This window comes from Lepidochelys kempii, chromosome 6 (genome assembly GCF_965140285.1).
Source record: "Lepidochelys kempii isolate rLepKem1 chromosome 6, rLepKem1.hap1, whole genome shotgun sequence".
NCBI classification, from domain to species: Eukaryota; Metazoa; Chordata; order Testudines; family Cheloniidae; genus Lepidochelys; species Lepidochelys kempii.
Window position 1 is genome coordinate 66,028,841 of NC_136385.1, and position 16,442 is coordinate 66,045,282.

General features: G+C 47.1%; 1 protein-coding gene across 1 annotated transcript; it reads right to left on the minus strand.

Annotated features, from left to right (window-relative positions):
- Positions 1–9,063: 9,063 nt before the first annotated feature.
- Positions 9,064–16,056, minus strand: CCDC177 (coiled-coil domain containing 177). Its single transcript, XM_073348468.2, has 2 exons — positions 15,769–16,056; positions 9,064–14,986 (listed from the first exon to the last, which is right to left on the minus strand). Exon 2 carries the CDS (start codon positions 14,965–14,967, stop codon positions 13,015–13,017), a length of 1,953 nt encoding a protein of 650 aa, XP_073204569.1. The 5' UTR covers positions 14,968–14,986; positions 15,769–16,056; the 3' UTR covers positions 9,064–13,014.
- Positions 16,057–16,442: the final 386 nt, after the last annotated feature.

Sequence of the window (16,442 nt, forward strand, 5' to 3'; positions counted from 1 at the left end):
ATGTCAGGGTGGAGCTCATCCTGACACTGCTTACACTTGTACTGCATGGGCCACAGCAAGTGAAAAACTTCATGTTCCCCAAAGACAATGAAAATAGAAGTGTCCATCCAACACATAACTGGTGTGAAATCCCCAATGGTGACAAAGTGGAGAGGCCATGGCTTATGTGCTCAAAAACCCAGAATGCTGCATACAGTTTTTGTTGCAAACTCTTCCAGTCTCATGTTCCAGCCACACTGGGTTCTACAGGAACAAAGGACTGGAAAAATCTGGGTAGAAATCTGGCATGCCATGAGAAGGCAGCAAATCACCAGAGAGCATTCCATGAAAAGAGCTTGAGGTGAGACTAAGGTTAAAGGCCACCATAGATGATCAGCACCAAGAGAAGAGTGCATCAGAGTCTTTCATTGCCATTGTGAGAATGCTTGCTACCCAAAACCGAGCACTGTGTGGCACTTCAGATCAACTGTATGTGCCAAACAATTCCTTCCTTAAAATTGTGCAGCTAATGGCTGAGTTTGATGCTGTACTCCAGGAGCATCTAAGAAGAGTCACCACCCAAGAAATGTACACACACCACTACCTTGGAAAAACAATTCAAAATGAGATCACACAGTTCTGGCAACAAAAGTCAAACAGAAGATTGTGGCAGATCTGAAGTCAGCAAGATATTACTCAGTTATTCTAGACTGCACACCTGACATCAGCCATACGGAACAAATTACTTTAATGGTGCGTTTTGCAGCAATAACAGAACCTAATGAAAATGTCCCTGCATTTTCTAGAATTTATTGACATTGATGATACTACAGGAGTTGGTATGACAAATGTACTTCTTAAAAAGCCGGAAGATACAGGAATTGCAATAGCTGACATGAGAGGTCAGGGCTACAATAATGCTGCCAACATGAAAGGAAAGAACAGAGGAGTGCAGACACAGATCCGAGAGTTCAACCCTCGAGATTTTTTTGTCCCACACAGTTCTCATTCATTGAACTTGGTGGTCAGTGATGCAGCATCAGCTTCTAGTGAGGCTGCTGAATTTTTTAATGTAATTCAAAGAATCTATGTATCTTTCTCTGCATCAACTCATCAATGGCAAATTTTGAAGCAACATCTGGGAACATCCTCTCTGACACTGAAACCACTGAGTGCCACACGATGGGAAAGTCGAGTGGAGGTGATAGTCTATCAAACACCGAATTGGGAAGATAGATGATGTCCTAGTTGCCATTATGGAGGACAATGCTATGACAGGAACTGTTCATGGGAGAACAGTGGCAGAGGGAAATGGAATCACCAGAAACATGCATCATTTCAAATTTCTGTGTGGCTTAGTGTTGTGGCATGACATACTGTTTTTGAAATAAATGTTGTAAGCAAGAAACACCAAGGTGTTGACCTTGATAGGTCTGGAGCAATGGAAGAACTGGACAAAGCAAAGTCATACCTACAGTCTTTCCAGTCAGATGAGGGATTTCAAAACATTCTGAAGAGTGCACAGAAGTTGGCAGAGGAACTTCACACTGAAGCTATTTTCCCACCCATTCAAGAGTCACCAAAGAAGAAGACATTTTAATTACGAGGCACGGGATAATCCCATAAGAGACCCCAAACAACAATTCCAAGTTGAATTCTTTAACCAAGTGCTAGGTTGTGCAATACAGTCAGTTGAAGAACGTTTCATGCAGCTCAAGGAACACAGCAGTATATTTGGGATGTTGTATGATATTCCAAAACGCCTCACTATACCTGAAGAAGACCTACACCAGCAATGCAGGGCACTAGAGACAGTGTGGACACATGATGACATGTGCGATATTGATGCAAGTGATTTAGGTGATGAACTGAAAGCCCTTTCAAGATACATTTCAGCAGGATCAACTCCAAAGGCTGTTCTGGAATATATGTGCATAAATAAGATGACCGCCCTCTTTCCAAATGCTTTTGTTGCTCTGCGCATACTTCTAACACTTCCTGTAACAGTTGCCAGTGGAGAACGCAGCTTCTCCAAGCTGAAGTTAATAAAAACACATCTATGCTCCACAGTGACACAGGAGAGGCTGGTCGGCCTTGCAACCATCTCAACAGAGCATGAGCTGGCCCAGACTGTGGACCTTCAGCAGGAAGCAGTCCAAATCTTTGTAACCAAGAAGGCACAGAAAGCACCACTTTGATTATTCGAACAGATAAAAATGCCAGTGTTTACTGTGCAGACAAGAAAAGTTACATTTGCTGTTCCGGCCTTTGAAAGTTACGTGTTACTTAAAATTTTTGAACAAGGCATTTTAAGTTGTTAGTTTTCCTTTATTGGGGTAGGTAGCAGAGCAGTACCATGAGGTGTAGAACAGGAAGAAGGCAGAATTGAGACCTTTCAAAGTTTTGGCCCAAGCGAGGGGGCATGGGGGCGTCATTTGAGCTCCCTGCCTCAGGTGCCAAAATGTTGTGGGCCAGCCCTGACAATGTGTTGTCATGAAGAGGAAGATTCAGAATGTAGTGATGATTCACAATGTATTTTACACAGGAGGGATTGAGCAGCTTTCCATGAACTCTATCAGAACGATCTGAAAAGAAGCAGAAGGGCTTGCAGATACCATGAGATGCTGCAGGAATCCCTTGGTAGCTGTATGACAGGCCAATGTCCTTGCAGTTGTGGATCTGTGATTCCTGCAGGATCTGACAGAATCTGCATTGCAATGCAATGTCCATACAGAGAGAGTTTTACAGATTTGATGAGATCCTGCAGGAAATATCTGCATTATAAGTAGAGTGTCTCCAGCAGGGAAAGTTTTTTTTAATATCATGAGACTGTGGGCACCACAAGAAATCTGTGGTATGGACATTGTCCCTTAAAGAGAGGAGCTTGCAAATTCCATCATATCAGTAGGAAGGTGTCTGCATTACAGCGCAGTGTCCCTGCACACAGACAGCTGCAGATTCTAGGAGATTTTAGTGGAATCAGAGCAAATCAGTGTTACAATGTTGTACTGAGCCAAGAGGAATGCACAGATTCTGGGAGCTCCTGCAGGGGTCACAGAGAGTCTCTATTACAAGACGGTTTCAGAATAGCAGCCGTGTTAGTCTGTATTCGCAAAAAGAAAAGGAGTGCTTGTGGCACCTTAGAGACTAACAGATTTATTTGCCCATAAGCTTTCGTGACCTACATTTGTTAGTCTGTAAGGTGCCACAAGTACTCCTTTTCTTATTACAAGACGGTGTCTCTCCTGCACAGAAAGTGTCCCATACCTTGCAGCATTTAGCAGACTCTGTGAATCAGAGCATCAGCCACTGTGCATTCTCATGTTGAATGCATCCTTTTATTTAACAAAAGGCAAGTAAATACCAGCAGCTCCCATTAGTATTGCATAAAATTCTGAATTAATTTCTCAGTCTCTTTATGGGTGGAAAGACCACCTCTATCTCACTTCCATGCAAGAATCTTCTCTGGCCTCAATCCCAGATACCCATGTCTCATAGAAAGAAAAATCCTTTCCCTAGTTCCATTGGGTCAGCACACAATCCAATCCTCAGGAATCCTGTCCCCGAACTGGAGCTCTTAGACAGGCCTCCCAACCCCTGAGGCATAATAGCCACAAAAAGGGAACGAGGAAGCTCCCTCATCCATGCCAGAGGAGGCAGCCTTTACATTGTTTTCTTTATAAATATGAAAGATTGTATGGGGAGAGAGTTGGATCTCTGAGGCTTCAAACATCCTGTGACTTCATGATCAGAAGACTTTCACTTCACAGTGTTCATAACTGCACTGTGATCTGAACACCACTTATGCTGTAGAGAAAAGGGCCTGGTCCTTCCCTGTGGCTGGACCAGAAGAACCCATACTCTGGGAGCCTATTCTTGAGTCACACAGAAGATGTGGCATTTTGGGTACAAGTTTGCCTAGTGGTGTGAGCAGTGTTTGAACCTGTGCTTCTTTGGATACACCCTCCCGTTGCAGTTCTGCTCCACACACAGCAAAACTCACCATCTTTAATTTATAAGAGCTGCTGCACACTCTAGGGATTTGGGCAGGGGCACTTGTGTATTTCTCCTGTGCTCGAGGCTCCAGAACCACACTCTTAAGCATGTTCATGTGACCCACTCCACACACCCCCTGGCTGAAATCCTGGCTCCACTGAGTCAGTGGGGCCTGGGGTTTCACCTCGTGTTTTGTATTCTGCCTTACATCAACATAAAATCTTGGCCTAAATGAATGGAGGCTAGAGAAGGGTCTGCACAGTAAACTTTTAACGGGGCAAAGCATGAGCTCCCCCTGAACTGGCTCAATTCTGCTGGTTGCTGTGGACAGGCTGTTTCCCCATGCTCACCCTACACTACTGATAAGTCTAGTGCTACTGGTTGTGCTGGATCCCCAATGCTTGTGCTCTGGGAGCACAAAGATTGTGACTGCGGTTGGCCCCTATCCAGACACAAAGTAAGTGGAGCTTACTTTGTGTCTGGATAGGAGCCAGATTGGGGGGCTCACACTGGAAGGTCTTTGTATTCTAATTCTTGAGGGGCGGCTTTTGGTGCTATAGAGTGGAATACCTTCATTGTGCACTTATTGGGAATTCCATTAATGTGGGTAATAAAACTAACCGCTTGCTACTATTTAAAAGCAAACCCAAAGGACAGCATTGCTTTTCTACTCCACTTCTAATTCTAACTAAGGTGCTGATTTGAGCATAGATGCCACCAGATCTTTCCCAGTATGACTCCACTGTAAGGGCAGGGGGTAGATAAGGACAAAGTGACCGTCAGAGGGTGAGCTAGTTGGGGCTCAGCTGCACCCTGGGCTGGGGCCATAGGGTGGGATTTTGTGACTGAGAAGCAGGCCTGCAGACATAAAGAGCAGCCTGAGCGCAGGGAGACATAAAGGAGCAGAGAGACTCTCCTTCGCTCCCAGGCAGTGCACTTGGATAGGGGCAAGGACGTAGTTTATATGGTGCACTGTTCTAAGATGGAGAAACAAATCTCACCCTGAAGCAAGGGACTGGAGTCCTGACACTGCTGGGAGTAGCTGGTTGATGCACAGGCCAGTCCGTTGGCCTACCAGTTCCCATTGACCTTCACGTTGCCACGGCAAATGGCAGGCTCAGGTTGGGAATAACAAGTTTTTAAAGGACTTTTTTCCACTCTGTTTTTGCACACAAAAATTTTTGCTTTTTTTTGTTTTGGGTGATCTTGCTTGTGCCTCATCCAGTTTACTTTTTTCCTCAAGCTGCAAGAAAACGGCTGGTTTTTGAATTGTAAACATGCGAGAATTCACATTTTGCAGCTGCTTGCATTCAGAATGGGCATTTTTGAGCAGGAAACTTGCAAATCGCAGTAAAGTTTTTTCAGTTAAGTGGGCTCATCTTTCAGTTTGTAGCAAAATGCAATCATCCAACCCCTGCTACTCAAAATAACACGGTTAGGATTTCTTTTGAGGGGAAAGAGAAGAGTGTCTTCTGGCTAAAGCCAGATGTCAAAAATTCAAGCCCCTGGCCTCCCTGCCGTCCCCCCCCCCCCCCAGGTTAACTTGAGGTTGATTAAGGATGTGAAGAAACAAATCCCCCAATCCTTCCCCCTCCAAAAAACCCAAAATATTCCCACCATTTCTACTAGCATCTGACAGAGTCTAATCTTTTGTCCCCTAGTTTCAGAGTAGCAGCCGTGTTAGTCTGTATTTGCAAAAAGAAAAGGAGTACTTGTGGCACCTTAGAGACTAACAAATTTATTTGAGCATAAGCTTTCGTGAGCTACAGCTCACTTCATCGGATGCATGCCGTGGAAAATACAGTGGGGAGATTTATATACATAGAGAACATGAAACATGTTACCCATTGTTTCATGTTCTCTATGTATATAAATCTCCCCACTGTATTTTCCACTTGATTCATCCGATGAAGTGAGCTGTAGCTCTCGAAAGCTTACGCTCAAATAAATGTGTTAGTCTCTAAGGTGCCACGCGTACTCCTTTTCTTTTTATCCTCTAGTGTTTCTCTCTCTGCTGTGTAGGGCACCTGTATACTGGTCCATCCTCCCCAGCTCAGCAGTGCTGCAACTGTTCGGTCAGAATGTCTGCCTTCCCCACACAGCTCAGAAGGCAGCATGGAGCACATAGTATTGACAAACCCACCACTGCACCTAAAAATAAAAAGGCAGATATGCGACCCTCCCATCCCACTCCGTGGATACAGTGCAGAGGTTGGAGAATGATTCCCCTTGGCGCTCCTGGAAAGTCTATCCGATAAGAACTAAATCAATGATTCACAGCAATACTCACAAACACATCAGAGGTTAGACTGTGTGAGTCACACTGATCTGTGGTGGAACTCCACGGATGTCAGTGTGCTTACTTCTGGGATGAATTGGGTCCTGCACATTTAACAATTTAAACCCCACAAGGAGTGTTACTGTCTTTGTTCATGAAAGTGGTGGCCTAGTCAGACTTAGACAGGTGTTGGGTAATTGTCCTCCCCTTCGCCCTCCAAGCACTGCCAATGGACCTCAGTCCTGATTTGCTGCACCATTTCAATCCAAGCCCCCACTCTCCTGCTAATGCATCTCACTCCTGACGTGCAGTGGCCCTGCTCTTCTAGTCCAGGGCTCCCCACAGGGCTTTGCCCATGCAACTACATCTTATGGTCATAGAATCATAGAATATCAGGGTTGGAAGGGACCTCAGGAGGTCATCTAGTCCAACCTCCTGCTCAATCCCCAATTTTTGCCCCACATCCCTAAATGGCCCCCTCAAGGATTGAACTCACAACCCTCGGTTTAGCAGGCCAATGCTCAAACCACTGAGCTATCCCTCCCCCCCAAATGGTCCCTCCTATATGGTCTTCCATATAGGAGTAGGGAAATCTTATATGCACCACAGGTGTTGCTGGACTTTGGCACAATGCAGGAGAATGAACGATGGGAGCTTGACTCTAAATTCTTGATTCTCTAAGACAGTGCCACCTGGAAAGTAGGGTTCAGAACTGCGGCTATCATGTGGAGCCAGGCCTCCCTTAACAATTGGGAAAGTCATCAGTTAGAACACGGGTTGGGGAGGTCAGGAACTCCCAGGGTGATAATCCCAGCTGTACCACTGACGTCTAATAGCACCTTAGGCAAGTGCAGTAATTTAATTCTCTCTGCTTCAGTTTCCCCATCTGTAAAATGGGGACAATAATACTTACCTACCTCACAGGAGGTAGAGATTTGCTCTAGGAAAGTCTGTAAAGTGCTATAAGAATACTATGCATAGTATTAGTGGTATTATATCCTACTACAGTGATATTTACCACTGAACACAGTTCTACAAGGGAGACAGGAGATGTATGCAAAATTACCTGGCAACTGGTATGGATCCTTTTGGGCTAGAAGCTGGAACAAACACAATCAGGTTGCACAGAAAAGCTACTATCCTCTAAAGGAATAACAATTTACATGGGAATCGATTCAAGATGCAAAATTCAGATCCAGACCTGGCTTTTTAGCACCTTTAAAGGTTATGGGGAATTTGGCATTTTAGGTCATCCTGTTATAAATGTTGAGACCTAGAGTCCTTACCTAGGCAAAAATCCCATTAACGTCAATAGGAGTTTTGCTGGGTAAGATCTTAGTGGTTTGGCCCAAAGAGGCTAACTGTGAATTTCACATCTGGATTTGTGTTTTGAACATACCCCTAGGTTAGGTGTGTTTGGATCTGGGTTTTTGGTTGAGGCCTATTTTGACACTATTTTAAATAGGGCTGGGTGAACTGGGCTGGGTGAAATATGAACGGCATACACACACCCATTCTCACATACCCCTTTGGACCTGATTCGCCGCCCACCCAGTTGACACTGGTATCCGTTTGGTCCTGAACCTTAATCCAAACCCTGAACCTCTTTGGAAGGGGAAACCCGTTCCATTACCTTTTTTCCTGGTGTTCATTTCTCTTTCTGATGTGCTACCTTCACACTCGCAGGTTCTGACCAGGTCCAGAAGGGCTGGAGTAGCATTAGGGTGATTTTCTTGACACTTCCACTCTGACCAAAACCAGGATGTGCTGGAAATATCAGGAGTAAGCCTGTTGGGGTAGATTTGTAGCCCAGTTTTCCACACTCCAGAGGTTGGGCTAAAGAGCCAACCCTTTGGGTATTGCCTGAACTAGCCTTGCTGAGATTCCCCCGTCAGTGGTTGTATGGCACACTCAGTCACATCCTGCTTCCACTGAAATCAGTGGGAGTTCAGTCATTTATTTCAGTGGGAGCAGGTTTAGACCCTGTGTTCTTCCTTTATTTGGTTCTCTCAACCACTTGAAAAATGGGTTGCAATATATAAGCAGTAACTTTATTTCCTAAGTGTTTTGGGGACTATCCACTACCGAGGAGCCTCCCTTTTCTTGCCTTCCCGCTGTGTTTTCCCTTCGCTGCCCCTCCCCTTCAAAACCCCATGCCAGGGTAATCTGCTTTCAATCAAGGGAGGTGGACGGTTGCTGCCTGCCTCAGGAATTGCAGAATCGTTCTAATTTTTGCATGATGACTCAACATGCCGTACGTGGCATGTGCTACTTGTAAGGGGTCTGAGCATCCTGCAGCGACTTTCATAGCCTACAAACGCAGCAGGCTGTGAGGCTGCATTGCAACACAATGACATTTGTATGAAAGGTAACGATGTTGCACTAAAACATCATCAGGTTGTACTGATGTAATGTGCCCGTGCAATGTAAATATCACGGGGCAATTTTCAAAGGAACTACAGGGGAGTTGGACACCTATCTGCCCTTTGTGGTTATGACAATCTCCCCCCACAAAACTGTGATGGCTGAATTTCTTTCCAGTCGACTAGCTCCCAAAGGCCTTGATTCAGCAAGTCACTTGAACATAGGCTTAAAGTTACATACGTTGTTGAGTTGGGGGCCAAAGCTCGCAACAGTTTGCAGTCCCCTTCAGAGCTCATGTACACGTCTCCTAGGTGGGGGAGCTCTACCAGCCATGGGACATGCTGCTCGTGCCTCACCAGGGGAGCACTGCCTGCTGCCTCCACAGCATATCCAGCCTGCGCAAACTCCTGAAACCAGTGACTGAAGGCGTGCAGGAGAGTCTGCCATACTAGAGAGAAGAGAACTAGCCACAGGGCCGCAAAGCTGTATTCTGTATGGAAACTGGCATGGTTATTGGCTTTATAGCTTGGAGTGACATGATTCATCACTCTCAGGTAGTTACAGCTCTCTGCACCACAGAGATGGATATTTCATTGTTTTACTTTGTTGTTTCCCCCTTCTCTCCTGCTTTTTAAAAGGCTATTAAACACAGCATCACAAAATAGTGTTAGAACACTTACTTTCTGACAACCAACACAAGCAAGAAAATTCACAGACAAGTGGAAACTACCAAAATCAAATCTCCTGGCTGCAGGTGCAATCACTGGCAGGGGTCAGGGAGGATGGTCTTTCCCTATGTTCAGCACTGCTCCCACTGAAATCAACAAGAAGCAGGAGCAGGCTCTAGTAGCCTCTCTCAGGCCTCTGCCAAGCTTGCTGACATGGCCTTTGATGCCACAAGTTTGAGTACTTCTGAATTTGCACTATTTGGGGCCTTGTTTAGAGCCCATTGAAATCAATGGAAAGATTCCCACTGACTCCAATGGGCTTTGGATCAGGGCCACTACATTTAGAAAGTATATACATGCAGATTAGAATGTGACCTTTTTGGACTGATTACATTTTCCGCTATTATTATGTATCTGTTCATTTTACTGTCACATTCAGCATCACTCACTTCCCCCATTATATCTGCTAAAATGATCAGCAATGGCCTTTAAAATTGACCACCCCCCTCCAACGAGCTGAATAGGGGTAGAGGAGTTCCTACCTCTCAGTCATTGTTTTTTCTGGGACTGCAGAGAGCCTGAAACAACAGTGCATTAGATAATCTTCCAAATGTGATGTGAGTCTTTCTTCTCAGCCCAGAGGGCTAGAAACAAGGTTGAAATCCTGGCCCCATTGAAATCAATGGGCATTTTGTCATTGACTTCATTGGGGCCGGATTTCACCTTTGCTCTTTTTTTGTAATGAAAGCTTAGATTGTGCCCAGTTTGTATATGTCACTCGGTCCATATCAGCATATCAAGTGGGCTACATCGGGCTCCTATGTTTGAAACCCCTGCTTTAGACCTTTGCGGCCACTAGGGCATTGGTGGAGAACTTAAGTACAAAAAATAGGGTGCCTTGCTGGCCTGTATATGCTTGCACAGGAGAAATTCGGCCTATTTTCATGTTCAGACTTACACATGTACCAAGCAGTGGGGGTGAGGGAAGAGAACCCTTTCTGGGCGTGGCCATCCAGCAGCGTCCTCCCTACATTTCTGAATATTCTTGCCATTTGGTATAAGCTGGTGCTTTCCAAAGGCAAAAGTAATTCCTGGCAAGTATGTTTTACTTTACTTATGAACTAAAACAAAGACATGAAATAAATACATATAATTATAAATAAACATTAGTAATACTTTGCATTTCTTTAGCACCTTTCATCTAAACCTCTTAAAGTGATTTACAAAGTTTGATGTTATCCCCATTTTACAGATGGGTAAACTGAGGTATAGCAAGGCTTACGAGCCTGATTCTGTTTCCTTTTAAATCAGTGCCATTCATTTCCATGGGAGCAGAATCAGGCTCTAAGGATACACCTACACAGCAAAAAAACAACAACAAAAAACAAAACCAAAAAACCCACAGCAGCGAGTCTCAGGCCAACTGACTTGGGGTCATGTTGCAGGCCTACAGATGGCCACGTAGACTTGGGCCTTGCGCTCTGAAACCCAATGGGGGAGCGGGGGACTTGGACCCTGGACTTCAGCGCAAACCTGAATGTCTACACTTGTACTTTTAGCCCCACAGTGCGAGCCCTGCAAGCCCGAGTCAGCTGACCTGGGCCAGCCTCGGGGGTTTTATTGAAATGTAGATGTACCATAAGCAACTTGCCCAGTGTTACACAGCGAGTCAATGGCAGAGCTGGGAATAAAATCCACATTTCCTGACTCCTAATACCCTTCTGTTTATGCTAGACAATACTGTCTTTCTTCCCAGTGAGCCAGAGGGAGCAAATACCATCAGACTCGGTATAAACCACCAGCCTGTTCACTTCCATCACTGGTTTTTACACTATTTCCATGGTTCATACCCTGGTAACACTGGTCTAACATTTATCATTGCCACTAACCTAACATCCTCTTTAAAATCTTTTAAGATCTGCTGCCATCTCAAGGAAAACTTTGAAGAGCAATCTATTTAGAAATGAATCTGTGAAACGTAACACACATTTTGTCTTTCTCTTCCCCTGTATTTTGTATTATTAGAGCTATTTGTATGAACACAGGAGCTTTGCTGCTCCTGCAGCCTCTCCCCCATCTGAAGTGATCATGTTCTGTTTGTGACATCACCATTTCCACAGCAACCTGATATGATATCACAGACAGTGGATTATACCTCCCATTTGTGAACAAGCTACTGGTGCACCACAAACTTGTAAGAAACATGGCAACGCTTTCTGTATTGGAGCAGCTATGTTTTCATAACAATAACTAAGGAGAAAATAAATGCAGAAAATCTGAGCAGAATTATCTCTATATATAGATTGTTTTCCATGAGGTGTGAGCAGGCTTTTCACAGTCCCAGTTCCTTAACAGCAGGGCTCATTCCTCTGTACAAGATACCTAGTTAGAGTTGTGAAAATGCCACATTCCTCTGCTGAGTGAATCCACAACAAAACACAATTTGTCCCCGAATGTGCGTTTGTTGTTTTCTGTGCCATAAAGAACAGAACATAATCGTTAGCACCAATGGACAAATAAATATTGTAATGATTAGTAAGTCATGATTAGAGCTGGGTGAACTATTCATTGCAAATAATTTACTTGACAAATTTAATCCCCTTTTCTTTTCACAAATGATTGTAAACAGGCAGGTTTTCAGAAGTTTGTTCATTTTCTGACATTATTCAGTGAATGGTTTGTGCAAACATATTTCAGTCTATGGATTGCTCATGAACCTTTCACCATAGCTATCATGTCAAGTAGTAGTTCGTAATATGCTATTAAAGCTGTGTGATTGGTCACCTAAGTCACATGGTATTATTTCTGCTCCCTGATTGGATAACTCTATAACACATATACAGAGCTTTCAAGAAGGCCACACAATCACTTCCTGTGCAAATAACCCAGGAATGCATATTTGCAATCGTATTTGTGATAATTTCCCTTTCTGCAAACATTCTTGCAAACAAAAATTCCTTTGTGCGATCATCTGCGGAAAGTGAATAAAAGGGGTTGTGAATACCATCATCAAAACGAACTTTAGGGGGTTATTTGAGTAAATGTTGATTTGCGGCAAATGCCCAGCTGTGGTTATGATATCTTCTTGCATGGTGTTAAAAAATCTTGTAATAGGCACCTCTCTTTCCACACTTTACATCAGTAGTGGATAAAGTGCAAACCATGGGCCAAATGCAACCCATGGAGTTCTATAATGGGGCCATCCTCATCTTTAGTATGGAAGCATGACACAAGGAGAAGACAGTTCCCAACCTCTTGATCCAAGCTGAAAGTCACTCAAATCAAAATGAAGTGTTACATGCTGAGATATGTACTCTCTATTGTGTGCCCTTGTCATAATAAAGATGAGGGTGACTGCAAATTGCTCCATTTTAGGCAAATTTGAGGTGGCCCACAGGTTTCTGGGAAGTTGCCTTTGGAACCCTCAGTTGAGTAAATTTGTGTGCTTCTGCTTTAATCCTTGCACACATCTTTGTGTAGAGTGGGGACAGGGTAACTTCTCTTCTGGTAGGGATAACAAAGGTCAGTCTCATAAAATAACCCTCAAAACAAAAGCATTTTTAGAAGTTATGTGAAATAGCTGCCACGGGGTTTGTGCTGAACCCTACTCCCAAAAATAATAAATCAGGGTTAAAACCTGAAATTTTCTAATATGAAAGGGCTTTCTAATGTTTTCTGATGGGCACCAGATGATGTATTCCCCATTTATCCACAGAAAGAGAAGGCCTTTCATTTTTTATCCAGGCTGGCGTGCAATTCTGCCTCAGAGACCATCTTGTCAAAGGTGCGCATGTTCGTTTCCTCCCGCACCTTTTCCCGGACGTGGAAGGATGCCCGGGCGACCGACCTGGCATTTTCCAGTACAGTCTTCTTATCCTTGAAGATCTGCTCGCTCCTCTCCAGCTTCCTCTCAATGGACAGGAGGATCTCCCTGCGTCGGAAGTCCTCGTACTGCTCCACCTTCTGCTTGTTTACCTTCTGCATCTTCTCCTTCTCCAGGCGGCTTAGGACCACCTTGCGTGCTTTCTGTTGGACCACCTCCTCAGCCACCTGGGCAGCATGCTGGAGCTTCCTCTCTGTCGCTTTGGCCAGGGCCTCCAAGTGCTCCTTCTGCTCCCTCTCCTTCCTCTCAGCTGCCAGCTTGGCTCTCTGGATTTGCATCTCCTCCCGCTTAGCTTTCTCCCTTAGCTCTTGATTCCTCTTCTCAATTAGCTGCTCATAGTTCTCCTGGGCCTTGTGTAGGTTAACCTCCACAGAGGCCTTTAGCATCTCCTTCTCCTCTGCCTCTTGCCTGGCCAGTTCCTTGAGCAGGGCCTCATGCTTCAGCTTCTCAGCTTGGTTGAGCAACTTCTTTTCCTTCTGCAGCTGTAGCTCCTTCTTCAGCTTCTTCTGTGCAGCAGTGGACATCTTCTCCTGCAAAAGATGTTCTTCTCGTTCCAGGAATTCTTTCTTGTCTTCTTCCTTTACCTTCAGGTTGTGCTCTTGATGGAGCTTCTTCTGCTTGTCTTCCAGGACGGCCCTCTCCAGCTTATCCCTTTTCATTCTGTCTTGCTTCTCTGCCTGCTCCCTCCACCTCTCTTCATACATCAGGCACTGCCTCTGCTTCATCATGGTAGCCTCCTTCTGCCCTTGGGTCAGCTTCCCACGGCGCTTCTCGACCTGGGACTCCCACATCTTCTGGCACTGCAGCAGAGCCCTCTGCTTCTCTTTCTCTTCCTGCTCCTTCAGCTGCTCGGCCCTTCGCCGCTGGCTGTCCCACTGGAGGTGGGCGACATACCTCTGCTCATTCAGGATGTTCTCCTCCTGGTGCTTGGCTATCATCAGGGCAGCTATCTTTCTGTCCCTCTTGGGCACCTCCTTGAGACCCTTCTTCTTCTTCACCTCCTTGACGATCTTCTCCACTTTCTTTGTGGTCTGTGGGGAGTGGCTCAGATCCCCCAGGCTGAAGCTTCTGCCTGCCAGGGAGTTCATGGCAGCCACCGTCCTAGTCCGAGGGGTCCCTTTGGTCCATCTGTCCCTAAAACTTTCTCCGCTGTAGGACGAGGATGCCCCTGATTCAGAGGATGTTTTGGTGGAGAACCCCTCTCTCCGTTTCTGCAGCGAGTCCAGGGAGTGGCTCTTGGTCTTGGTCCCAGTCGGAGCCCCTGCCCCTGGGGCTAGGGCGCAGCCCCCATTGGTGGTGGGTTTGAAGGAGATCCTGGCAGCTGGGGAGGAGGGGAGGCTGCTTAGCATGAGGGGAGTGAAAATCCTTCTCTTCTCCTCTCGGATAATCCTTTCTCTTTCCTCCCGGCACTGCTGCAGCTTCCTCTGCCGGTCCATCTCGTAGACCTCGTACAGGCCGGCCGCCACCCGCATGGACCTGCCCGGGGCCTCCCTCACCAGCTCGCTCAGGGCCCTGGGCAGCAGCTCCACCGGCTTGACGGCGCAGCGGGCGCAGGCTTCCAGGGAGCGGGGGCTGGTGAGCACGTAGCGGCTGCCCTCGGCCTCCGGGCAGTCGAAGTTGAAGAGGTCCAAGTGCAGCAGCGGGGACTGCTCCCGGCGCCTCCCCGGCTCCCCCGCGGGCGTTGGCGGCGGCGGACGCGGGGGCCCTTCGCCCGCTGCTGCCGGGGGCGCCCCATCTCCAGCTGCGCCGCCTGGGTCTGTGCATTTCTCCTCGCCCGGCTCCGCCGCCGGATCCACCATGCCTGACCCGCCGGAGACTCTGCAGCGAGAAAAAACCCCACCGGGGGATCAATCGTACAATAAATACCCCGGCCAGCCGATGTACTCTTCGCGGGGATTAACCGGGCTCTGCTCTCGCAAGCACACAAATCTGATGCAACCCTGAGAGGAAAACAGTCCGCGGTCCCTGGAGGCACAGCCCGGCCTGTGTGAATTTCATGCAGTCACATTTCTCCCGGGAGTTGCAAAGTCATAGCTAGAGGCGCGTGAAAGGACCTGCTGCCCAGACAGCATGTGGGAGGCAGGCGTCCCAGGCTGGGCAGGTTTATCTGGGCCGGGACCAAAGGCCCTGGCTTTCAAGTGGCATCCCCCCTCTCCGACATTAACCTTGGGCAGGGGGGCAGTGAGGAGCCAAGCTGCCCTTCCGTTTGTTCCCAAAGGAGGGGGCGGCTGCCCGCCGGATCGAACCCCCCGCGCCAGCCGAGCAAGCGCCCCTTCGCTTTCCCAGCGCCACAGTTCCGCGGGGTACTCCGCGGCTGGGATGCAGCGCGAGGACCCTGGCCGTGCAGAGCCCCCGGCAAAAAGCCCCCGCGCTTGCTCCGCCGAGCACAGAAGCCTCATCCTGCGCCACGGAGAACCTCCCGCCCCCTGCCTGTGAGCCTGGGACGCCCGGCTGATGCCCCTGCCTCCCCCCGCCCTAAAAAAACCAACCACCCCCAAACAAACGTGCATCAGCCTCCGCCTGCAGACAACATGCTGAGGCTTAAACGTCCTTCCTGGATCGTTCAGGATCGAGCGGGATCGTGGACGTCATTCACTTACTGCACTTTGCTTTGGCTCTTTCGGCGGCAGGCGGAACCGTGGGCTTTTGTCCCCTCGCCGCCTCCTCTTCAGTAGATGTAACAAGCTGTTTAGTGCTGGATCAGGTTACTGGTGCTAACAGCAGCAGCTGCCCCTCCATGGCTCCCAGCAAACCCTGCGCAGACACTTCACCTAAACACGGGAGGAGGGTGCAATCTCAGGCATTCTGTTAAGGAGACAGAGAGTTACACCGCTGACCTCTCTTCTCTGCAGCCTCCAAAATCTTGCAGTTTACCTCTGTCTCCTTCCACCTCCCCTCACGCCCACCAGAGCTATCCTTGGTAGAGGCTGGGATTTGATGAGAGCAAGGGTTGGCTGAAGAAGGGGGGGGGGAACAAACCACCCATAACCCCAAACTGCTTCTCTTTTCATGGGGGGGGGTGTCAAAAAGAAGGGACTATGAATAAATGATGAGCAGTTCTCCAAGTAACACTCGGGTCATCCTGTCTGGCGGTTTTAGTGTGGGGTGGTTTAGGTGGAGGAGGTGACAAATTTCACAAGCAAATTCATTAGCTTCCCCGGGTTTCCCCTCCCTCTTGTTTTAACTCTTTGGAATACTCTGAAATAAAAAGGCCAGGTGAATTCTTCCTCTAAAGTGCCACAAGTACTCCTTTTCTTCTTTCTGGAGAGAGTCT